This window comes from Taeniopygia guttata, chromosome 3, assembly GCF_048771995.1.
Source record: "Taeniopygia guttata chromosome 3, bTaeGut7.mat, whole genome shotgun sequence".
NCBI lineage: Eukaryota > Metazoa > Chordata > Aves > Passeriformes > Estrildidae > Taeniopygia > Taeniopygia guttata.
In genome coordinates this window covers 35,790,547-35,816,618 of record NC_133027.1, presented here as the reverse complement: position 1 = coordinate 35,816,618, position 26,072 = coordinate 35,790,547, and the positions used below count along the sequence as shown (strand labels likewise).

The 26,072-nt window shown below is 38.5% G+C and overlaps 1 protein-coding gene across 14 annotated transcripts in view; it reads left to right on the top strand.

Moving 5' to 3' along the window:
• Positions 1-26,072, top strand: part of SNAP91 (synaptosome associated protein 91) — a 63,416-nt gene that overhangs the window by 6,050 nt on the left and 31,294 nt on the right. For all 14 annotated transcript variants that reach the window (XM_072926616.1, XM_072926615.1, XM_072926614.1 and 11 more), the window contains exons 3-10: positions 13,426-13,568; positions 14,629-14,704; positions 16,468-16,570; positions 18,164-18,257; positions 19,428-19,539; positions 20,910-21,016; positions 22,199-22,240; positions 25,355-25,425. In XM_072926616.1, the coding sequence (XP_072782717.1) occupies positions 13,426-13,568; positions 14,629-14,704; positions 16,468-16,570; positions 18,164-18,257; positions 19,428-19,539; positions 20,910-21,016; positions 22,199-22,240; positions 25,355-25,425 (748 nt within the window). The remainder of the gene's footprint in view (positions 1-13,425; positions 13,569-14,628; positions 14,705-16,467; positions 16,571-18,163; positions 18,258-19,427; positions 19,540-20,909; positions 21,017-22,198; positions 22,241-25,354; positions 25,426-26,072) is intronic.

The following is a 26,072-nucleotide window of genomic DNA, read 5'->3' as shown; positions in this document are numbered from 1 at the left end:
GGTCTTTCTGTTGTACTGACTTCCATTGTAGACCTTGATAATGGAGTAGGTTTTTATGAGATGGTCAGTATAGCAGTGTCCAGAGTATGGTTTCAATCACTCCTATTTAGTAGTTGAGTATGTTTCATAATAATCTCATAATGTTGCTCCCTTAGATCTTGGCAGTGATTGAACATCTTCTAAATGACAACAACAAAAATCTGCAGGTTTGATTGATTTTCTGTGTTTTAACTTCATCTATGTCTGATTTCCCAGCCTCTTAAACCCTTTCTCTTCTGTGCATGCTTTACATGGGCCTGTCACACTAGTGGGGAATTCCGTGAAGTCTCCAAGAAAATGCTCTCTAGTTGTCGTCAGTCCATGCTTCTGTGTCTCTGCCATGTGAAGGATCCTCTGAAGTGCTTGAAAGTAGATGACAGCATAACTGTGAAGGGCATAAAGCATTCTGAAGGATACTCATTTTCTCTGCTTCTTGCTGGACGGAGAAATTGGTAGCGAAAGAGGATCATTTCCTGCTCTCGCAGCTCTCACTTTTGAAGAAATGGTAGCGTAGTAGAGGCACACTGCTTTTAGCATTTTTCTACTGCTGCTCAGGGCTCTTGAGACTACTTTGCTCTTCCTGCCCTGCTTACCTTCGCCCAGTGCTGGGTGTCCATGGCAGGTTGTTGGCTGCAGGGCTGGCCTCCGTGAGAAGAGACCAGGACATGCTCTGTGCCAGCTCCATGGTGGGTCTGCTGCAACACACAGCTGAACCCAGCCACCAAGCTTCTGCCACCTCAAGGAAAACAAACTTAAGAAAAAAGACTAAGACTTAAGAACTAAGACTAACCAGAAAATACTGGACAGATGGAAGAAGTGGGAAAATGAAATGGCAGAGAACACTAGGTTAGAGGTGGAGCAGGAGGCACAGGATGCACTCCATGGTGCTGAAGCAGATATGCTCTCAATGTCTGGAAGAGACCCCTGTTCTCAGAAGTCCCAGCTGAAGCATTTCCCAGTGCTACCAAAACCTTGCTATGTGTATTGAGTTCACTCCCTGCCACCAAAGAAAACAATGGGGTAGACCTTCCTCAGTCAGCTGTGGACATACAGTATTGGTGAAGGAGCTGGGTGAGGATGGGGAAAAATTGGGGGTGGAGCGATGACATTATATGTCTCACCTTAGCCTTACCATAGCCTAAAGGTGAGTCCAAACAGTACTGAACAGTATCCTTAAGTTACCATGCCCTGTTCCTTTTTGGAGCACAGATTGGGGTGCTGGTAAGGGTGAAAAAGCACAAGTTCTGTTGTGTGCCTTGGGTAAATACAGGAGCCTCACCAATGAGGGATAAACATTGCATCTCCAAGCTTCAACACATGACATGCAGATTAGGAATAGTGTTCTGGCTGGTTTGGAGAAAGGGATTTCAAATACAGTGAAAACAAAAAACAAGGAGTAAAGCAAGCCAGGAAATCTGGGTCTGCACCTCATTGCTGGAGATATAAAGAAAAGGATGGGTCATCTGGCATAGGGCTGAACCCTGAACTCAGACTAAATGAGAAGATAGAAGAAGTCTGGCCAGTAGCTTTGCAGGCAGTGATCTGTAGCGCAGGCTTTGCAGCAGTACTTCTGTTCCTCTGAGTCAGCAGTATCAGCAAGATTGCAGTGTGGAGCCTCACTGGTGAGCTGATATTAGAGCATCCTGCCCCATCAGATTCAGCATGGCTGCTTGATGTTCCATCAGTCCAAAATTTTGCTTGGATGAGAGGTGGTGACTTAAATTAAGCTGAATAAACCAGATGTTGGCAATTGCTGGAAGACAATTGGAATACTTGGCAGAGGCTAGCTTGTCACTTTGCAGAGTATGGTAAGGTCTGCTTTTTCTGTAATCTTGCAAACCATATGCTGGACCCTTAAAACAGTTTTTAATGCTTTTAATCTTGCTATTTTGATCGTATTTACTTCAGAGCTGGCTCAAAATACTCAAAATCAATACAAAACATGTTTCGATTGAGCTCAAAAAGTCTTCTCTTTAGGTTGTGAAACACATTTACTAAAGCAGTTGAGAGCTGTAATTCACTAGGAGGGAGAATATAGTATACTATCCATCTGCACTAGCATCACAAGTGATGTTGGACATCAGCCTTGAAATGAATGTAGGTGGAATACTAGAACAGTATTTTCTGGCAAATGGGGCATTCACTGGGCATCAAGGCTTAGTTGTAGGCACAGGAAATGACAGTGCACAATATTACCACTGACTTCTGGACCAGCCAAGTCTAAATACCTTTTTGTTTTTCTTTTCTGCCTGGGATAATGTGATCTCATGCTTTGTTGTAGATTATATCTGTATCTTGACTTAGTTTAATGACAGGGATTGGATGCTAAAAGGCCCTGATGTGTCTTTATGTAATTTCTACTCTGGCCATCTGAGCAGAGGCAGCATGTCAGCCAGTTGCCTTTCCTAGAGTCTGTTTTTTCTAGCTATTGGTAAAACTCAAATGTGTTATGATGTTTTTTTGTAGAGGGGATTTTGTGAGTAGGTAGACATGATCTTTCTTGAAGACTGCCAAACCCTGCCTCTCGTGTACTGGGAACTGCAGGTTGCTGACGGGATGTGTCTGCAGCTTGGGTCTGACTTGTGGCAATCAACTCCTTTTGGTAGTAAGCCATTATGCAGAATTACCACAGGTAAAAAGCCAATTGGCAGAACTCCTATGTTGCAATTGGGCTGCAGAGTTCTGACAAAACAGTTGAGCCATATGCTTTGACAAGATTGCTGTACTGACTCAAAGAAGGAATAAAAAAGAAAACAGCATTCTTTGCTCATTGTTTTTAACTGTTTAGGAGACTAGGTTATCTAATCTCCTAAATGCAAAACACTGGTAAAGTTAGATTGGAGAGTTTGGTGTCCACTTGAGCTAAGATTGTTCTACTATGCACTTAAAGGACCAAAGGACACATCTTTTCAAGAAAGTGTCTTAAACTTTTCTGTCCTAAGAAGTGCTACAAGGCTGTAGCTTGACTGCTGACAGTACAGTGCATTGCTTCAAAGTGACTCTTGGCTTTGCATGAGAGCAGGTGACACGATGGCAGCAGGTGCTTCCATAGCAGATGGTCAGGGGTTAGCCTGCAGAGTCTGGCAGGTTCCTGGTGCCTCTGGCACAGTTTTGTTATATATCTTAAATCACTCTGATACTTTACAGAATGTTCTAAAATGGTCCTCCACAGAAGTGAGAGAAAGACATGACTGCTTGAAGCATGAATAAAACATGCTGACTTATCGCCCACATTGTTTAAATGTATGCAAGTTTACAACTGTAGGGGAAGATCCTCAGAGTAAGGCAGTGATGGGTGATCTTGCCACAGTGCAGGACTGCGCTGGGAGGGGCACTTCTTCAACAGAACTGAAGAGCTGACCTAGATGCACTTCAGTGGGAGTTCAAACTGCTTTTCACAGGACTCTTCCTTTCACTTCTTGCTTCAGGGAGTGTAGGGCTTGTATGAAAGGGGCAAACCAGCTGGCCTGTTTCCTCCCTGTGAAGGCTGCTGTTTCTCATTATATATATAAAGGTCGAATATAGATGAAAACTTCAGCTTATCATTGAATCAGTCCTTTAGCAGCCCTTTTCAAATGGAGACTTGGGTTTGGATCCTGTTATGTGGCTCTGGAATCCATGTTTACACAATGTTTCAATCTATGAATCCATGTAAACACAATGTTTATTGTGTTTGTAGCTCCCAATCTAAGTTTTATAGCTTCATCTAAATGTATTTATAGGAGAATGTACATTCTGCTAAGGGACAGCAAGCCAGAAGCAACTCATCATATTTAGTGTGCCAGTGTTTTGAAAACATGTACATTTTATTAGGAGTGAAGTTTTGTTGCTGGCAAGTGAAACAATGGTATTTTCATATGTGAACCTTACCTGCAACTTTCTGATCTGATCTTTCATTCTATGAAATGACTATGAAAGACTCTACATTAGAGTTTTTTTCTGGCTTTGAGAAGTTGATTTAAACTTTGGATTGTTTTGGTGGTGAATGGCAAGAGTGTTCACAGGCAATGTTTGTAACAGGTGGGTTTAAAGAGCTGCTTCTTGTTCATCAGAAAGCTGGAAATTGCTTAGACAGTATTATTAGAAACTACCTTTCAAATATCATGCTCCATATCATGCATAAGAGTTAAATTGACACTTCTGGGTATTCCAGTCTAGAGATCTGACTGCACAAAGCTTCACTGCCTGGATGTGAGTCTGTGTGATGGATTCCAAGTTCCTCATTCATCAGTATCCTAATAGAAGACTTTTACTGCCAGTGGCAAATGCATCATCCAGAGGCACTGGTGACTTTAAATTGTTGATAGAAAATTAGTACTGTTAGGTTTTTTTAAATGTTAGTAGTCCTTACTGCATCTTCTATCTCTCAGGTGGATGTTCCATTGAATTTAACATTTTGGAGTTTTTTGCAATATCAAGAAATCTGCAGTGTGTGAAAGGCTACCAGCTCATGTCTTGGAAGTAGACTTCAGTGTTTTCAAGATTTTTGTGATTTAAACTCACCTGTTTATGTGACAGAATTAAAGGATTATTGTTTACCTGATACAGTACAAGGGAATGGACATAAAGGAATTGTGCAGCTTCATATTTTACCTTGTTTTTTAGGGTGGGGTTTTTTTTTTTTGGTGTTTTTGTTTGTTTGTTTGGGTTTTTTGTTTGTTTTTTGGTTTTGTTTTGTTTTCTTAGCAAGGAGAGGGTAAAGCTGTGTCGAACTGTGAATGATATCAGTTATTTTGTTAAAAAGACTATTTTAAGGCACAGCATTCACCTACAAGGCAGCCACCTGGTTTTGTGAACTTTTCTGCATTATGGTAGATACATGGGTACAAGATAATGGATTGAAATGGTAGCAGCCTTGTTACAAAGTACTTCCTGCTTGGTTGGAACAGCTTCAGTGTGCTTCTGGGTCATACTGTTGCACTGACTTGTGCAGAGGTTTGCATTACACTTGGTTTCTTTTTCCTACAACCATGTTCATGTTTTCAACAGGGCTGCCTGCATGGTTGTGAGCATTTAATTTCTAGTTAAAAATTTTGAGTTGTGCTATATGGGGCATCCACTGATGAAAAAATTGGACTCAGAATAATCTTGCTGAGGGAGTAGTAAAAGCATGGACCATGGTGTGGATATTGAATCAGATGTGTCAGCTTCTGAGGCTGCCTAGCCAACTGATCTCTTTCCAGCACAAAGGCTGTAGCTAATTACCATGTCACTGAAGTTGTTTGCACGTTGTCTCATCCCCACTCCTTTTTTTTTTTTGTTTGTTTGTTTGTTTTATTAATGTATTCCCAAAATGTAACAGCTGGGTATTGGGGCTGGAACATCAGGCTTCTTGCAATATATTTTCAGTCTCGTTCAGCTTTTTAGTGGATTACAAATTGCTGTTCTGGGCAGAGTTGCTAGTGTAGTGATAGTTTCACTTCTATAAGTTTATTAAAAACAGATGGTTTTCTGAGGAAAGGAGATAATTTGGGGATAGAATTCTTCTCAGACTGCAGCATGACAACTGAAAGAGCTCAGGTACCATGCCTCAGCTGATTGCACTTTCTGCCACATGTGTTTGGAGTGTAAAATCAGCCCAGCATGTAAAGGCTGATTAGGATTAGAAATTGCTGTAGAGCAGAGATTACAGTAAATGGCCCAGTGCTATTGTGGCAAATGTGAAATCCTTGTGTTTCCAGTGTAGCTGTACTCTCTGCCTAAAAGCTGCAGTTGATCCTGTTACTGATATTCCAGTGAGCTCCCAAGTGATAGGTTATGAATTGATACAACCAACAGGTAATGCTAGGGGTTGGTCACTTTAATTGAAAGGATAATCACAGGCCACAGCTGGAATCCTGGTATCAGGCTGTGAATATGCCTGATGTCAATAGGCAATCAACAATAGTAATTTAATGTTACCCTTCTAAGCAATAATCTTGCAATTCTATAATGCCTTTAAAATTGCTTTGTTGTTTGCCACAAGAGAACTATCACTTTAATGCTTGCTTGGATGGAGAGAACAATTCCCTTAGAGGAAATTGAATAAATGCTTTGAAGGCTCACGGAAGGTTGGCTGGTGGTTCCAGTTTTGTATCTAAATTAATGTGTGTTTTGGTTAAGGCTTCCAGGTTGGAAGTGCTAAAGGAAATGTCTTGTAGAATGAGGTCTGAGATTTGCCATGCAGGATAAAAGTTCCTTTTCATGCAAAGTTACTGGTCAAAACCTATTTATAATGTTAGCAGGTTTTTTTCCATGTCTCCTTGTCCCCTAGAGTTTGGCATTTAAGAAGCCATATTACAATAGGATGGAAAATAACATTTCTTCAAGACAGCTGCTGTTATATTTTAATCTTATAACCATTGGTTGGTGTCCACCAAATGCAAATGGATTTTTTCATATCTTAAAGTATTAAGAACTATGCAAAAAAGGCACTGCAATAATGATTTGTGACTCAGCTCTTACTTCCAGTAAATCAAAAAAGAGAGAAGTGGCACATTTAGTTCCAGAATTACTTGGTGCTTCATATCAACTTAAGCAGAAATGCTTAATTCTTGTATTTGAGCAGAAAAATGCATGTTTCTGTTGAGCTAGTTGTGGAGCAGGATTTGTGTGGAAAGAGGGTTGGAAGTGAGTTCTGTGGGTGAGAGGAAAAGATCATTAAAGCTGTGATTTCTCATCTTTCCTCTACTTTTCTGAATTTGTATTATTACCCGAGACAGATTCTTTGATATTCAAAGTGAGTGAATTCTGTACAAATAAGGTTCAAGACTGAGCTTCTTATGACTTTGAGAGGGAGAAGATTCCATGCTTGATAATGAATACTTTGCCTATAGTGAAGATGCTTTAAAAAGCTGGGGAAGCTGTAGTGGCGAAGAAAGCAGGCAGAATTCTTGGAACATGAGGCCTTTCCACCTTTGTTTGGTGTTCTGGCTTTATATGTGTGAAGCTGAAAAGGTGCTTTCCAAAGTATGTTTGTACTAGATATTTTGTGTAGCCTATCTTCTGGTATTCCAGGTATGTAATTCCAGACTAAAAATGAAACTTTTATTCTTCTAACTGGTTTCATCACAAGTGTCAGCAAGGTCTCAGACTTTGTTCGTAAAACAAATATATATTTTATATTAAAAAATATATTAATATCAATAACATATATTAATCACTAACTAATTTGCAGTCTTAAAGACTATAATTAAAACCTCAATGAGTGTTCCTTAACACTTGTTTGTGTTGAAGTACTTGTCCTTTGTGTTGAAGTTGTGTTCTAAGTATTTGTCCTCACAAGAGTCTGAGCTTCTGCAGCTGGCCTGTATGTCAGGTCTATTACTCTCCTTGAGAGAACGCCAATGTAAACATTAAAGGCTGTGCACATTGTTCTGCCCAGTGCACAGAGGCAGTGGAGCTCTAAGTTCTGGAAACTTTTATGTAAAAAATATTCATAGTTCATGAAACTTGAAGGAATTGCTTAAAGCAAGATCAGTTTTTTTTTTAAACAGTGTAATCACACTTTCCCCCCATTATTAGTACTTAGAGAGACAGCTGCTGTAGTTGCACCCTTTTAGATCCAGTAGAAGACCATCTGATGGTTGGCTTTTATTTCCTGTTTCCAAGAGAGCTGAACCTGAACCTCTCAGGAGGAAAAGCCATACATATAAATAATTAAGTGCAGCATAACTGATGTAACCCTGCTAATGAGCTAGGGTGATTTTTGCAGATGACTTAAAGCCAAGTATCTTGCCTTGATATGTTGGTTAAGGGGGGGTGCAAACCATATGGAAGTATGTCAGAATAAAATCCAGCAGTGTGTATGGGCAGTAGATTTTTCACTTTGTTTCAAAGGAGGTATTTGATAATATAGGAGGTGGTGCACTGTTGTATTTAAAAAGGAGTAGTGAGGTAATAAGATGATTTGAAGGCTAATTAAAATCTCAGGTTGAGAAACTGGAGGATACTTCAAGAGAAATTTGCTAGTACTCAGTAATTTACCCTGTCTCTCTGCAGACCCTTCATGATACAAAACAAAACACTGTAAAACACTTAATACTTTACATACTCACAATTATGCCTGTGAGTAGGCAGAGAGGAAGAAATTGTATATAAAAGCTTGTCCTGGTGTGGGGTGCTATTGTGTGGTTCAAAGACTGATTGTCGTGACCTCTCAAAATTCAGGATCTACAGCAAGTATTTGTCCCCACAAGAGTCTGGGATTTATTTTGGAAGGAGGAGGTATTGGAAGTAAGGCTGGAGAGAGGAGGTAGCACCCCCAAGAGCTGCAGCTGCATTACTGGGAGTGTAAAATACCTGTAGAGCACATGCTGAGTGGAAGATTGTGTTTAGGTTTGTTGATTTGGCATAGGTACGGAAGTTCCCAGGCAATATCTGAAAGATGCTGGACTTTGATAAAAGGTAGGCTTGTTGTCATCAAGGTGAGATACAGCAACCCTTGAGACAGACTTTTGGGGAGGAAGGAGGAGACAAGCATGCATTGCTGTTGGAGTCATTGTTACAAGCCAGATCAAGATGTGCGTTCGTGTAGACAGGGCAAGCTGAAAGTGAAAAGAATAAATAATAAATTATAACCTCAGAAACTAATTCCAAACTCTTTTCTATGTTAATTGCCTGATAGTCAAAGCCAACAACATTCAAATTAGCTGATGATCATCTGAGCAATTGTTGTAGAAGCATAAACTGGTAACTTTGTTCTGCTTTCTGATACTGCTTTGTGGTCAGGTTTGTGTAGACAGGGAAGTTCAGCTCTTGCACTGGTTAGCACAGTGCTCCAGTAGCTTCTGAATACAGCTCTGTCTTGCAGGGGAGGGACTGTACTCTTACTTGCCTACTTAACTTTCTTAGTTAGTAAGTTTGTAAACTTACTAACTAAGAAAGTAGGCTTGTAAACTCTTCCTCTGAGCTCCTTCTTTCTGATCTTGGCTCACTTGGATTTGGAACAATCCTGCATTTCCTTTTCAATAGGTTCAAGGCATTATTTAAATACTTATAAGTGAGGTAAAAAAACCTCCTGAAGACTATTGTGGCGTTAGACTAGTAGTGAGGAAGGTCTGTAAGGGGGTTACTGCTGGAAAGATTTGGCAAAGTTTAGGAACTGAATGTATGACACAGCTCAGATGCTGAGGCAGCTTGTGTGTTCTTTCAGTCTGGAATGACAGCTGCTCTTAAGTTGGCACTGATATTTCTCTGAACAGAGAGGTCTTGTGCTCTGCTGCTGTTTCTGTGCATACTGCAATGTAAATTGTGAATAATTAATAATGAACTTGAAAATCCCATGTCTGCTTATTGGAGGATTTTGGTGGGGAGGGGATGGGGCAGGTGGGCCAAAACAAAACAGGAAAAAACCCAGCCCAGATCCAAAATACCATCTGGAAAGTTAACGGACTAAGAGTTTCTTCAAAGTATTGTATAATCTCTCTCATCTTTTCATTAAGAAATAAAAATAACTAGGAACTAGTTTTTAATGAGATGGAAAGAGTCTGAAATTCTGAAACCTTTGAAAAGTCCTTACTGTTCCCTTTTTTTAACTTATGAGCTTAACAATCACTAAAGCTAGTCCCATCCTTTTTGTGAGCTCTTCAAAATGTCATGAAGAAGAGCCAAGGTTTCTTAAATTACTTCAGTCTGCCTCAGTGAACTCTCCACCATTCTTCCTCTATTTGACAGGTTTGTCTTTTTATTAATGAAGGTGTTAATTACGGAAGAGAAGTAAACCTAGAGTATGGTTAAGTTTCAATTGTCTTAAGTCTGGGTGAAAAAATGGGCCCCTCCAAGAGCTTAGACTGCTTTAGATTTAGGACTGTTTAGATTAAAGACTGTTTAGATGTAAGTTACAGTGTCAGAGAACTGATAACCATTTATTTCTTCTATTGCAGTGATTTGCCATCTCAAAGCTTAACTAGAAAAAGTATATTGAAGTAAAATTGTAATTTTAAAAAGTATCATTAATTGGAGAAGTCTTTAAAATAGCAACTATGAAAATGTGAAGAGAGAAAGTAGGAGAAATCACATATTGTAATTTGACAATTGTTATTTAGTCCCACAGTAAACAAATTGATTCAAATAAAGCCTATATAGGTCTTCATTCTCCAGTTACTTCCCTTCTGTGAAATTTGTGGTAGAAGCCCTTGCTGCTGTTGCAGTATGATTCTGATTTCTGACTGTGTTTGTAATTTCTATCTGAGCTCAGTGTCTGGTTTTGGGGATTAGCTGTCAGTGTACTGGATGCCTGCAGTAGCAGAAACTTCTTCAGGAAGGTACCTTTAATCCTTGTTTGCCCTACTTGTGTGTGCCCCAGATGGAATCAACTTTGCAGGATTGCTTCATATGGTTTCTGTTGTGTTGTTCTTCATCTGTTACTCCTTGACATTACCTATTTTGTATTAGCAAATGTATCTGTGACTTCCTTGAAAGACTAAGCTTTATTGTCTCTTGTCCACCCAGCAAATGTCTGAATCTGTATATTTTGAAAATGTAGTTTCTAGTTTTTTTTCCTGCATATGATTTCTTTTTCCTTGTATCTGTTCTTTCTTACCACACTAAAGTAAAATTAATTTTCCAGCTCTTATTTTAAAATTTAGCTTAGCCAGCAAACTCTGCTGCTGAGTTTTGTAAAGTTAGCTTTGCTGGTGCTTCATTCCAGATGCTGATGGTTACTGGTTAAGCTGGGACTCTGTGATACTGGGAAAAGAAACCCAGGAAATTTGAATACCTTATCTTTGTGGTGTGACTTAATAGGAAACAGCTCTGCAAGAATTATTCCCCCACCCCCAATCTCCTTTTTCTGGCCTCAGATGACAAGCGACATCTTCATGCATGGTTTAATTCTTTTCTGTGCACTGAAAGTAGTAGACTTAATTTTAATCATGCCTCTCTATTTTGCACGCTATAATTACTCACGTCCTAAAACATTCAGAGCTGCAGACTGAGATGCTGTACCCTCCAGCAGTTTGGAGAGGAGGCAGAAATGACTGAGTGATTGCAGAAGCAGTGCTATGGCATCATGTAGCAGTGCCTTGTTGTCTCCATTGCCAGCATTTCTGCGGATGGACTCCTCTGGGGTTTCATTATCTAAAGTACACCGATGGAAATCACAATTTATAGCGTCAATCTTTCACAGAAATCTACATACTGAAGCCCAAAACTGAAAGCTAACAAATTTAATGCATTTTCTTATATGAATAAGACAAGTGCTGTCACCTGCAGTAAAATCTCAGAGCGGGGTAAACAGTGAGTAAGCCACTTGTGACTTGCTTCTAGGCTTTTACAAACCACTGTCTTCTGTAATGCATTAATCAGCAGTACAGAATAAAAGATCATTGGCCTGTTTGTACCACAAGATCAAGGAGAATTCCTGGAGCTCTGTGATCTTGAGCTGCTGTCATTCAATAGCATGGCTTTGCTATTATAATACTTTGTCTGCAGAACTGCCTCCTTCAAGGGTAGTATTACTGAGGTTATAGAAGTAAACACATTTCAGAAGTGTTCTGAAAAAAACTTCAAACCCAGCTTCCTTAACCCAGGCAACCAAATGTCATGACAACATACATTTTAATTCAAACTTGGCAAACAGATCACATAATTTTTGTCTCCTGTATCATCCCAGAAAATCATTCCTCTGGTCTGAAGCTGAGGACAACTTGCAGCTTTTATGCCCATACAATAGACAATTTTGTGTGTGAGCAAGCACTATGGTTTACCCAAGCTTGTGACTCTGAGCTAGTGATCTCTTTTGATCTTAAATAAACTGTCTTTGTAATAGAAGATAAAGAACCCATAACGATTATGTGCCAGGAATTTAAAAAATACACAAACAAACCAAACAAACAAAACCTGAATTTTGAATGCTTCTGCTAACAGCAGTTCAGGTTTCTGTACACACCAGGTGGGTCTCAGTCGTTGATGTGACTCATTGATCTATTTAAACAGATTTGTCCTCTGCACTCTTCCTGTTCTGCAAAGGCAGAATCAGTAGTTGAATTATGAGCCTGCACTTTCCACTCTTAGCAACATTAATAATCTCCATTGCTTGGGATTATGTAGGGGAGGGAAGGGAAGTAAAGTGGTGACCCTACTGCCCAAGTGAATTGAACTCCTGTAGACTCACATTGTTTAAGTGTGCAAGGATCAGTCACAAAATATCCTGTCTGCTTTTGAGGTAGAATACCTGTAATCACTGAATTACTTGAACAGTTGGAGGAAAATTTCTAGTCTGGAGGTGGGGAAGAAGTCATTAACAATGAGTCCTCTGAGGGAAAATAAAAGATGAGTATTTTAATTTTACTTAGTCTAGTAGTTAAACTTTAAATTTTTTTCTGCTTGAGTCTTGAAATTTTAAGCCTCAGCCCTACAATGAGATCTGTGTTTTGTGCTCTTCATGTTGCATGAATCATCTCCTTGAGTCTTTCTAGGGCTATGTCTGGCATGACAGAGGTTTTGGGCATGCAGTTGCAGTATTCAGTTTCCAGCTGTGTCTCAAAGATAGGTGATAGCTTGTAGAAGTTAATTGCTGGCTGCCAAACTGGAGTTGGTAGATAACAGGGGGTGTAGAAAATCACAGATGCTGTGGACTATAGAGGATAGTGGAAAGCTTGCTGCCCCACTGTTTATGATTTAACTGTTTACCTTAATTTCATGCACTCTTCTGTTCAAGTTTACATATTCTTAAATGTACAGAACAGCAAGGTGTATGTTGTCATTTTTCCCTGAGACAGTCTTACTTCTTCTATGTAAGGTGCAGTTGCTTCAGTATAAAGTAATGTCATTCCTTGTGTTCTTTCTCACTGTTGAAGAAGTCTTAATGCATGCCTGAATGCACTCTTCTGCTTTCTGGGTCTGTTGAAGCTCTAGGAGGCGTACTGGAGCTTGCTTATTAAAACCTCTGGAATGACAGAGTATCTGTTTCTGGTGATCCTCTTTTTGCTGATATGACTGGGTTCAGTGTGCTTGACATGTTACCTGTAATTGAAGAATTCAGTAGTACTTATTTCTCTAACCCAGAGGTAATGAACTGAGACAATTAACTTAAAAACTTGCAATTCATATGATGTTGTGCACTCTAACTTCTGGGATATAAATGGATAAATATAAATGGATATCTGGGATAAAAATGGACAAATGTTTGGTCATATCTCAGGACAGAATTGTTGGAAGACTGTTGTTGGATGAAAGAGTTAGACCACTGTTGCTGTCAGCATGTACTAATGTAATCTCGGTTTGGGTTTTTTGTTGTTGTTGGTTTTGTTTCTTTTTTTTTTTTTTTTAATGTGAAATGTAATCACTGAACTTCCTGTTTGTCACAACCATGGCCAGCAGCCTGGTGGTCTGAGAACTTGTCTATGCTGCAAACTTTTTATCATATTTGTAGAGCCTAACACTTTCCTTTTGTCTCTCCTACAGACTTGATCCAAGCAACAAATGAAACCAACGTGAATATCCCTCAGATGGCTGATACGCTTTTTGAGCGAGCAACGAATAGTAGCTGGGTGGTCGTATTCAAAGCCTTAGTCACCACACATCATCTAATGGTCCATGGCAATGAGGTAAGCCCAAACAGCTTCCTCAAGGCCACGTTGGCACTGAACACTCTTCAAGCCAAAAGTGTTAGTAGTGCAGAGGCATCTTGTCTGAACCAGAAAGGACCTGAGAACAAAGGGCAAGAATGATTCTTGATTAAGAGAAAACTTACTGTTGACAACAGAGTTAGACTGTCTATCTGTCTCTCCATTTACAAAACCATAACATAAGACCAAGATGCAGCCTGTGCCAGGATGCTGACAATTTATGCACTGAATCTGAAAACAGCTACACAGGATTAAATACTACCTGGATTTTTTGACTAAGGTCAAAGTTGGTATTCTGGCACATGTATACTGCCATTCAAATAGTTGCCTTCTCTTCATGGGTGTTAAAATCTTCCTAGAGCTGTAAATCTAGTTTGGTAGCCTTTTAGATCAAGTTATACTTATCTTTGCTTTGTATTGGCCTGTATAGACAGGTGTGTCTGCTTAAAATGAGACAGCACATTTAAAGAACTTCAGTATGACTGTGAAACAATTCCTCCCTGACTGTATATAGTGTTTTCATGCAATGAACTTCTCACAGTGTAAATTCTTACTCCCATTTTTCCATTCCAAGTTTTGGTCAATGTTCTCATCTGATTTCTCTAACTGTTTCAGGCTGTTAGTCCCTGTATTTGATGAGGGGCTTTGCTTAGTTTTAAAACAGGCCCTCAGCTTGGCTGAAACTGAGGGCTGCTGGATTGAGAAGCCTGGGACTAGCCTGGATATGTGCTTTGTAAGCAGATAAATCTTGATCTCCCTCAAATCCCTCAAATGAAACATTTTTTATTGCTCCTTTTGCAATATATTTTGTGCTTTGCACATAGTCTATTTTTTATACATACCGTAGAATACTTACTAGGGATTCTGACTAAAAGTAGTTAATCTGAATGCACAAAATGTTTTGGGGAAGGTATTGCAGGCTAAGACAAAAATCAGTGCTTTCATGTTGTATGCTGAAAGTACACTGGTAATCTTGCTGCTAAAAGGTACAAAGCCTTCAGATACAGCCTGTGATAAGAAAAATTACTTTATGTTGCAGAGATTTATTCAGTACCTGGCATCTAGAAACACATTATTCAATCTCAGCAATTTTCTGGACAAAAGTGGATCTCATGGTAAGCCAATTTATATATATAATCTTAACAAGATTTTTTATAAGATACTATTGTTAATTTTTTTCTTAATTCATAAGATATAAATAAGATAAAAAAGCACTACTGAAGCATTTTTTAAAGTACTTAATAAGTACAGGAGCACAAATGAACTGCTGAACAACTTTAGAACAATATTTCTCATTTCCTGCAATATTTTTACACAAAAGGTGAAACTGTACAAATCCTTCCAGTGCTGGTTGAAATCTGAGCTAGGTCAGCTATCTCCTTATCTCTTATGGATGTTAAAAGTTGAAATGGATAACTTTCCATTTGGGTTTTTGGGTTTTACTCAGTCTTAAATAGTAATTTGGTTGCTTAGGGACACTGTGCTTTTTAGGCATTATCTATAACTTCTTAATGGTAGGACTGTTGGCACCAAAAGGACTGGTTGGTTTTGATTTGAGTAATGAATTTAGAAAGTCTAGGCAGAAATTAAAGGCTTTTTTTCCTCTGAATCTTACAAAGCCTGCTTTTCTACTTTTCCCTCTGGAATTATTAGAGAATTAATGGAGGAAAAGCTTGTTTCATAGTAGCTCTGCCAGAAAAGAGGGAAAATATAATTCTTCAACTATTAGAGCGTATTTGTAAATTGTATGCAGACTACAGGCTTGCTACAATCATGGGCAAATTCAAAGCAATGCCACATAATTTCATGTCTTGCTGTAGACATGTGACACCAAAAAACTTTAGCATCTTTTATATGTGGTAACAGAAGGAGCAAAGCTAAACAAATACTAAGAGTGTGTTAGTCTAAGCTAAACATGATATATGTATATATATATATATATATATATACATCTGCTCAAAGACACTGGTGTTTGGCAACAATTAATTCTGTTAAATTCATGCATTTCTTTAAACTTAGATTGCCATTTCATAGATAATGCACAGTGTATCATAGATAATGAGGCATCAGGTTTGGTAGTGTTGTGCTTGAGTTGGCAGGGATACTTTATGATGAGAGATATTAAGGGGAAATACAGTCAATGACTAAATTGAGGGTGTGGATTTTTAGAAAGGTAGCAAAAAGGGACCTGAATTGAAGAGGAGAATGAGTTGCCTTCTGCACACATTTCTGTGGCTTAGAGGAAGAAACTTTGGAGGATAGGCTGTAATACTAACTGCTCAGGTGTCATAGGCTTGAAAGTCACTGAACTTTGAGGCGCCTTGTACAGTATTATGTGCCTTGAGTATTTCTGGTGTAACAGTTCAAGGAAGGCAGTAATCTCTGTGGATGTCATCGTGATTTCTTCTGGTAAACCAAGTCAGGGGAATTTTGGAGGCCCATGTAAGAGTCAGAGTGGCTAACATATATGAAATATCAAGAGTGTTTAGGTCACACTTGAACTATGTCCTGGAAGTCATGTACCAGTTCAGTAAAAACTTTTTTTGTTAAATTGGTATTTTCCTCTGTTAATAGAGGAGTAACTTTTTGACCACCAAGTAATGTTACTCCATAACTATGTGGGGGCATCTAGCAGGTTTCCCTTGGAACCATACCTGTCTTGGAAACAGAGGACACTGGTAGATTGTTTTGATGTATCACTACTGATTTTTCTTCAGAAGCTGGAAGATATCTTGTGATGCCTGTTCTATGTGTGAAATTGCACAGTGTAGCAGAAATCACATGATCTTGGGGTCTGATGGCTATGTCTTATTTTTTACTAAAGAACTTCTGAACAAGCATGAAAATTAAATGTAAAATGTGAAACTGTTTTTTGCAGGTTATGACATGTCCACCTTTATAAGGCGTTATAGTAGATACTTGAATGAAAAAGCATTTTCCTACAGACAAATGGCTTTTGACTTTGCAAGAGTGAAGAAAGGGTAAGCAAGGTTTAGATATGTAAATTAATAAGGTTGTCTGATGCGTGAAATTCTTATTTGTGGCATTAGACTTAGTTTTAGTTTGTCAGTAACTTTGTTGTTACATGCTTTGTGTAGCTACATTGAAAAACCTGATTTTTAAAGTACTGGTTATTGGTTAAAAATTGCCCAAAGAAGAGAGGAAAGACTCTGCTTACTGGGTAGTCAGACAAATACTGAAGACCGAAGTAAGGTGCCTTGTGAAACTGGGAGCTTTTAGTGCTAGGTTTAAACCTTACCCTAATTAAACTTTGCTGCAGTGATACTGTGTTTAGAATTTGGAGAAGGAAACATTCTGAAACTATGTTTAGGATGTTTCATTATTCTCCAGACACTTCCCCTAAGAAAGATGGCTGATTGCAAACAAAGCCTGAAGTGAACGCCTGAAGTTCTTAGCAGGCAACAGAGCAAACGGTTATAAACTGAACAGAATAAGGTTGTAAACTACTGGCTTTATTTCCCACAAGAACAAGAACTGTGTTAAAAAAAAGTTGACCCAGCACAGAGTAGTGTGTTGGTATTTATGAGGACATTTTTCTGGTCTCTGACTCTTCTAACTGGGACTTTAAGGGCTCTAGATACTCTCTTGAAGCATAGTTGACACAGCAAGTAGCTTAACACCCACTGAAGATGCAGCTTGATGGGGTGCATGCTAAAGATGTTCCTGCTAATCCTGAATTGCATACAAGAGCCTTCTGGCAGTTCTGGTATGTTCTGCAGCTTGGGATTCTGACCTGTTAATGCAGGCATCACTACCAGGCTGTTGTCTCCTGCTTCTTGAACAGCCAAGAAGTCTAGAGTTTACCATGGTAGTTTTGCTGTGTAGCTGGAAGCTATTCCCTTAGTGGGGGCCATACAAGTTCACTCTTGAACACTTGATGTTAAATAAAGTTAGGTTTGGGCTGCTGGGGATCCTAATGTTTCTGCCTTGCTCTAAATTCCTGGAAAGACTTTCTATGCCTGTTATTTCTGGTGCTCAGAACAAGGTGCTGCCTCAGAATATAGCATAAAATAAATAAGAATAGTGGTATGCATTTCCTGTCTGCAGCCAGAACAGGGTAATAGACAATGATGGTTATGCAGGTTTGTCATAATCAGAGATAAAAATGACCATGCTTGATGACTGCTATAAGACTATGGATGACACTTAAGGAATGCTACACATCCATGGAGATGTCAGCAACGAGCTGTCATTAGTTTTTCATAACAAACTTTGTGCACAAAGTATATCAGTTCTCTAAGTATATCTGTGGCAGTATTTCTAGTTAGTCATTTAAGCTCCCAGTGTCATCTTTCCATAATGAGATCAATTTCTTGCATTCATCACTCTAACACAAAACCTTTCCTCATTTGCTGTCAGGAAGAGTGGCTGGATAAAGGATTTTTCTTACCTCTCTCACGATGACATGAAAAAAGCAGGAGAATAAGACTGTGGTTTAGAAATGGTTTGAAATGAGCTATAGGTGCTTCAAGCATAAATTTTAGACAACAGATCAGTTTGGGAGAAGGGAGAGAGGAAATAGCATGGCTTTTAATCTGTATTCCGTCTTGCAGAGCTGAAGGTGTAATGAGAACAATGGCTCCTGAAAAGCTGCTGAAGAGTATGCCAATATTACAGGAACAAATTGATGCACTACTTGAATTTGATGTATGTATTGAAGCTGACACAGTATTAACACTGGGCAGTGACTTATAACTGATGCATTATAATGAACACCTTTCACCTAAAATGCTTTACTCATCATCCCTTAGTGAGGGCCAAAAAAATCCCCTTTTCAGTGTCCCACTGAGGTATCATGTCCAAGGATGGCCCTTGCCCATATGCATGAAATATAAAGATTTTGCACTTTTAGTTTTGTAGAGCGAGAACGTGGAGTGTCATTTTCTGCATCAGTGAGGGGGAAGAAATGGACAAAGCAAGGAGACTGAACACAATTTTCTGTCTCTTGGCAACCAACTTCTTTAGGAGGGAGGAAAAACCCCATTAAAATACCACATGTACATTGTTTGGCTTCCTCAAAATCATCATCTGGTTTTCAGCTGTGAACTATATTGGCTAATGTTTAATCTAGATTGTTCATAGAAATAAGTGTGTACAATATAGTTATCATGTTATGAATGCTGGTGGGATTGTTTATCTGACCTAAGGATAAAAACAGGAATCAGTAGTTGTAGAAGTCACAATGTAACATTTCAAAGAGGTTTTTGAAGGAATTCATTCTTCTATTTTTGGTGGGCAGCAAGATACACTTTGAGGAAGAAGGCAGAGCCCACTACAATTCTCAGAGGAAAGGCTTTGAAGTACATATCTCATCATGCTTTCCATTCCTTAAATGGCATAGGAATTGTGATAGTGCTCTCAGAAGAGGATATGTATTTAAGAGAAGAAAGACCTTTTAATAAATAAGCACATATTTTCTTCCCAAGTTAATGTGAGAAAGGATCTTGATATCATTAGTCCAAATAAATTATCTCATAGACTATTAAGTTTTTGTTGAACTTTGCTGTAATCTGACATCTTTTGTCCATTTCATTAAAACTGTAAACAGCATCTCTGACTTCCTCTTCTTCATGATAAGTGAAGGAGACAAGACTAAGATGTTTACTGTTGATGTGGATACTCCTCTGCTATAGTGGATTGTTTTGGAGTGGTGGAGAAAACAATCCTCAATCTGCTAACCAAAACTTTTGTTCAGTGTCTTAGCATGAAAACTTCAGTGCTTAATTCTGTCTATAGCAGCACCAAATACCTGGTGTAAGCCAAAATGTTTGATTGCATTTGACACTTGTTTTGTAAATCATTGTTTTCTATTTGTAGGTGCATCCAAATGAACTGACAAATGGTGTCATAAATGCTGCATTCATGCTTCTGTTTAAAGATCTCATCAAACTTTTTGCTTGCTACAATGATGGGGTTATTAACTTACTAGGTAAGTAACCTGGCTTTTATCTCACATACCATGCATGAGTGAAGAATCAGTTTCAGATCTGCTTCAGGTTTTTTTTACTTAACTTTCATTAAAGCTACATTTTTCTTGACTCTTCTAGTCTGAAATGAGAGAAAAATTTAAGCTGTACTCTCTTACATTAGTGTTTAATCTGAGGCTGGATCATCACATGTCCTTAAAAGTGTGTAGATAGATACTTTAAAGAGTGAGACCATCTCTGTGCTTAAAGAAATGCACAGTGCTGTGTCAGCATGTGTAATACATCCTGCAAAGTTAGAAGCTTTTGCATTTTTAAGATGCCCACATTTTTCTGTTATATATCACAGAATCAATTAGATTTGAAAAGACCCTCTGAGACCGGTGAGTCCAGTCTGTGGCTGCACACCATGTTATCACATAGACCATGGCACTGAGTGCCACATCCAGTTTCTCCTTAAACTTCTCCAGGGATGGTGATTCCACCACCTCCCTGGGCAGCCCATTCCAATGTGTGATCACCCTTCTGTGAAGAAATTCCTCCTAATGTCCAACCTAAGCCTTCCTGGCACAGCTTATGACTATGTCTTCTTGCTGGTTGCCTGGGAGAAGAGACTAACCCTCAGCTGGCTGTAACCTCCCTTCAGGTAGTTGTAGAGAGTGATAATGTTATGTGATAGCCTTGTATGAACTAATACACTCCTGAATGAAATTCCTGATTTGCCTGAAAGCATGACTGCCAAAATTGGATCCCCTCCACAACCCTACCTACCATCAGCCTACAAAGTTTAAAGGAGACTGTCAGCATGTTCTGAAGCTCAGGCAGCCTGGTGTGATCACCAGCATGACACAGTGGGTTAGGCATAAAAATTCAGTTGGAATTTCATTGTCTACTGCTACTTAAAGTGTAAGTTTGGGTTGAAATATGTGTCAGCTGTGTTTAATAATGGACATAAATGGACTTTGGAGACTACTTAAGTGAAAAAAATACAGTTCTTTGGAGTGGAGATAATTTGGAGAGATATACACATATACGCATATTCTAGTATGTGTTCAGTATCCTTAATTATTTTGAACTTTAAGTTGGGTAGCTACTTCACCTTCGTACTTTTCAGTCTTTAAAAAAGTGGTTGACATCGCACACAATGTTGTGGCTAGCTGAGATTGAATCTTATGGTCTTTGTAATTTTTCAGCAGCTCAGCAAGTCCAACTTCTATACTATACTAGGCAAGAAATGCCACTAGATTAACGTCCAAGTAGTAAATGTTAATGTAGTGTCAAATTCTTGACAGGTGATTTTTGTGAAAACAAGACTTGCTGATATAAGACCTAATGTAAGACATCTAAACTGAAATTTACCATATTATTTCTTTAGAGAAATTTTTTGAAATGAAAAAGGGACAATGTAAAGATGCTCTTGAAATCTACAAACGATTTCTAACTCGAATGACCAGAGTATCAGAGTTTCTTAAAGTTGCAGAGGTAAGTGGCTTTTGGTCTTCTGGAGGCCAGCACTTAAGTATTTTTTGATTATTTTTTGTTTGTTTGTTTAGCACCAATGTAAAATATTAATTGCACTTGTTAAGCATCTCTCTCAATGGCTCATGGATCCATTAGATCCATCCAAGTGGACTTGGATCTTGGATCTGCTTCTTCAGGTCTTGAAGTTAAGCCTGCTTAGGACTTCCATATGTCTCTATGATGCAGCCAAACTCAAATTTCCTGGTTAAATTAACAGATGACATAACTTCAAATGCTCCAATATTTTTGAAAAATGCTGTGGTAAGGGCATGCTTCTATGACAGGGTTGAACATTAGAGGAAGATACAGCAATTAGGAATAGAAGCATGCAGATTTTTTAAGTCTGCTTTTTTTAGTCTTTGCAGCCAGCATTAAGTTAACTGTAATGTGAGATTTTCCTGGTTTTGCTCCTCATTATCATCCTCTTATGTGGATAATAGGAATATTACATGGTTAATTAACTCCTTTGCTGGATTCTCATTTGTGATAGTTGGCTCTTTGGCACAGGGTGCACATTTTCCATGTTTCATGCTTCATTATAATGGACAGTAGTAATGAGCTGCATAAAAAGTTTGTTTCTTTGCTAATTCATTTATCTATGGAGAGGTCTGATAGACTCCTTAATGGCTTGTAACGTCACATACGAATTTTGAATCTGAGGGAGTAAAGTACTTTAGAGACACAGGTCAGCTTTTTGGACAGGGCTTGTAGTGACTCTCTTCAGGATTACAAGGTGCAGTAGAGCTTGCTCTTCTGCAAAAGCTGAGCTAATAGTCACTCTAAAGAATCACAGTGTGAAGCAACAGGGCTAATTAAGGTCTAAGCAGACTTAGACCTTAATTTGCTGTCCTGAGAGAACTGTATAAGAGCAGTGTATTTCAGTATAGAGTATGAGGTCCATATGTGTGAAATCAAGCTCCATTTTATCCTTTTATTTTAAATGGATATTTAATTTGTGGGAGAAAAAACCTGCTGCAGGTTGTTGAAGGTAGCTACTGGAAAGATGGATGTGTCCTTTCTAACTGTGGTATTTTTCTAAAGACAGGGTGCATTATAGCTTGAAGAGCAGGTCTGCTCAAAATAAATGCCAGCTGCAGTGGAATAATGTACTTAGATTTTACCTTTACTCTTTTATCTCCACAGCAAGTTGGAATTGACAAAGGTGATATCCCTGATCTTACACAGGTAAGCTTCTCTTGTAGTCTTTTTGCATTTATGTAATAAATAAAAGTGTAGTAATTAGGAAAGCACACCAGGAGTACAAGTGTTGGTGAAGTCATGCCACCTAACATGATGTAGCTGCTGGCCCATTTTAAGTATCACTTGCAAATTGGCCTGGGTGCCTGGCTTTGTGTTTAATGTGAAGAGGATATTTACTCAGAGCAGGAGATCTATGCTGAAGAGTTCACCTGTGGCAGTTTTGATGCCAGTAAAATTGGAACAGAAGAGCAGCCCAAACTACTTAGCAGCTGCAAACCCCAACGGTTCACATAGTTTTTATTCATGCAGCTTTTGATAGCCTCTTGAAAGCCTGGTATAAATCAACAGTAGAATAGCATCTGTCTCAGTTAAATGCCACTAAAAAATTCTGAAAATGAGACATCACGAGAAGGTGGAGATTATTAATTTTTGTGGATTTCAAATACAATGGGGCTAAAAAGTCTGGCCACTCTTTCAGCAGCCAAAAGAAGTATGTGCAATATCAGACCTAATCTTGAAATAGCTGACACAGTATTTTCCCCTAACTCTGTACCTCAGAGGCTCTTTTTTAACACAGTCAGTGATGAACTAAGTCCTTAAACCAGGAGAAATCATCTGGAACCCAGTTAATGAAATATAGTTTATTTTTTCTGTGGCACTTCTATATGCTTCTGCTTGTGTTGCACCAGCCTGTTCTGCATCATCAGTCAGTGCTGCTCTTACTCAGCAGAACCTTAGTTACAGTTACCTTCCACCCCATGAGCAAACACTTCAAAAAAGAACAGTTCTTTTGGAAAGAAGGGGGTCTACAATGATAATCTCATCCAACTTCCTGATCACTTCAGTCTCTGCTCAGGTAGTCCCTCACAGCTGCATTCTCCCAAAGACTGCTTGGGACTCACTTGCTAAGGTTAGCCTGAGACATGATGTATAGCCTATGTGTAAGACCTCGACAGCATATTTCAGAGAGAAATAAATAAAAGGTGAATAATAAAATGGAATTTCAGCTAACAATTACAACATAATTCTATGTAGTATCAATGGTACCCCTAAATTCCTATAGCAAGCCATGGCAACAGTGGTAGTATTGTGCAAGAGGTTGGTTGTGTTGACACTCCATGTGCACATACTCTGTAAATTTAAACAAGTGGTCCCAATAGTGTAGTTCAAGCTCATAGTTGTCATCTTTGGACTTTATAGTTTGGCTGCAAAATTTTGGAGGCTGAGAAGGCATCTTAGTAGCTAAAAATATTGTCTAATTTTTATTTACTAGCATTTCCTAAAGTATGACAGTTTTGCCCCAAGTAGCTAGTGAGGAACCCGTATCTAAGGTTCCAGTACAATGCTGACTGATAGATTATCTAGTGTTAAAGCAGTATCTAGAAGAAATTAAGCAATGTTCAGTGTTGCAAATTGGGTACCAGATACCCAATTTGCTTTCCAAATTGTTGCATCTGATTAGAAATTTTCTGAAGCTTCTTCTCTGATTTCTGCTTGATTGGTAAGTTTTACATTATCTTGCTGGTTTTTAAGAAACCTTTGACTAGTGTATTGGAAAGTTATCTAAAATGTCTATAGGTAGCTGGTAACAGTAAATCATCCAATCTTTTTTCAAAATTTTTTTTGTTTTTAAACATAGCTTTTACTTACATATTAAAGTCTCACAATGTGTATCTTGCAATATATTCTTTTTGAATACATAAAAGTCTGAATCTCTCTGGATTTTTTAGTTTGTTTTACCTTTCTTCTTTTACTTCCTGATGGAGAATTCTTATAACTAGGTCACTTGTGTTTAACCAATTCTTATGCCCAAATGAATTAAAAGTTAATCAATATGCCTGTGAAAGCAGCAAGGTCAAGATGTCTCTTCATTGCTTATATATCTAGGACATATTTAAACTCAATCTGTCATTTAAGATTATTTTGAGCATTTTACATTTCTGGATGCATTAAGTTACTCGGTTTAATGCTGAAATCAATATGCAGACACTACGAGTACACAGCTGTGCGTTGGTACTCACAGGTGCTATGTATCCTGAAATATCTGATTAAGCCAGCTGGCTGGTTTTTCAGTATAGGAGCAGAGGATTGGCTGTTTTCACACATCACAAACTGACTTGTTTGATAATTACATCTGCACTGAAATAAAATATGTTATTTATGAAAAAACATCAGAGGTATTGCTGTCAGAAACTGTGGTTGATCTGAAAGAGACTGGTAAAGAGAATTCCCTGTTTCGAGACTGATGAACTGATGAACTTTTACCCCTGATGAAATTATTATATGCTACTGTGTCTCTCAAGGATTTCTTCCCTCCTTGTTGATCTTTTAGGAGTCTACTTATCCAGATTCTATTTTTATACTGGAATAGTTAAGCCTCGTGTGCATTTAAAACTACTTTTTCTATCTGCCATTGTAACAGCAAGTGCCTGTGGGTATTGGCTGCTGACCACAAAAAGGTTACTTAAAATAAAACCTAAGATCAGGGATGACTGAAAAAGCCTGTTTTTTTATAGATGTCTAAAATAGAAATCTTTCTGCACTTCAAGCTAGCTGCATAGTAACCTCTGCCAGTGTACCATTTTGAGAACAGGTATATGGTCTTGTGATGTTGGGAGTCTTGAACCAAAGGTAGGTCCTTCTAGAGGCATTGGAAAGGACTGTGTTTTATTTAGCCTGTAAATGCTTTCTAACCCTGTGGTCATGAAAGAAGTGTTGAGTGATCTGACTACAAGCAAAACTTGAAGTGTGACCTTGAACCCTTGAATCTTAAAATCAACCCTGTGGATGCCTGTGCTGTTGTCAATGTTTAACACTGATTTAAAGCATGATGAGCAGCACATCCTGGATTTAGGCTTCAGGTGTTGCATAGTGGAGGTAAATATTTTCTCTCTGCAAATTTGGATGCAGTAATGTATTTTTAAAAACTGGCTTTGCCTGAATACTTCTAGCATGGAAATCCACTGTTCCACACTGATGTAAATAAGTAACTGCATGAACATGCACATCGTGGACTTCAGGAAAGTTGGTGCCAGATTTCAAATTGTGGTTAGATTGCTGCAATACATTGAGGTGTGTATCTTTGTCTTCACTTTCAAGGCTCCCAGCAGTCTCATGGAGACCCTTGAGCAACATCTAAACTCACTGGAAGGAAAAAAACCTGGCAACAAGTAGGTATATATCTTCTACCATGCATCTAGGCATAATAGAGACAGTGTGAGATTAGATTATATTTAGGTTTGCCTCCCCCAACCTCCTTTTGTCACTTAGCTAGAAAATAAGACAAGGCTTTTCCTTTCCTTTACAAAGTCATCTTAGTGGCAACCTTTTCTTTAATTAATGGTGGTGGGGGAAACACACAGAACAACTAGATGCTTTCCAAAATGAACTAAAATTACTTGAGGAAACCAGAAGGAACTGGGGGTTTGCTTGCTACTAAGGCTTTTATCATCAAAATCTTTTTATTTTCTAATGGTTTTGCATCTTCATACTAGATACTTGCCATGGTTAAGTCTAGGAAGGATTATGCTAAACCTCTGTTTTCTCTTTTACTGTTGCTATCCTTGCAATTTAGTGAAGGGTAAGTACATACGTTTGCACATCACTTGCTTGCAGGCATGGTTATGTGTATTTTTAAAAGATTTTCTTGAACATTTAGAAATAGGTATTCTCTTTGAGTTGAGCTAAACTGTTCTTTCCTTTTGTATATAGTCATTAAGTTTGGGGTTTTTTTGTCATTTCTGTGATTAGAAGATCTGGAACTCTAATTTGTTCTACAGCTCCAAGGACTTACCCAATTCAATAACTTATGGGATGG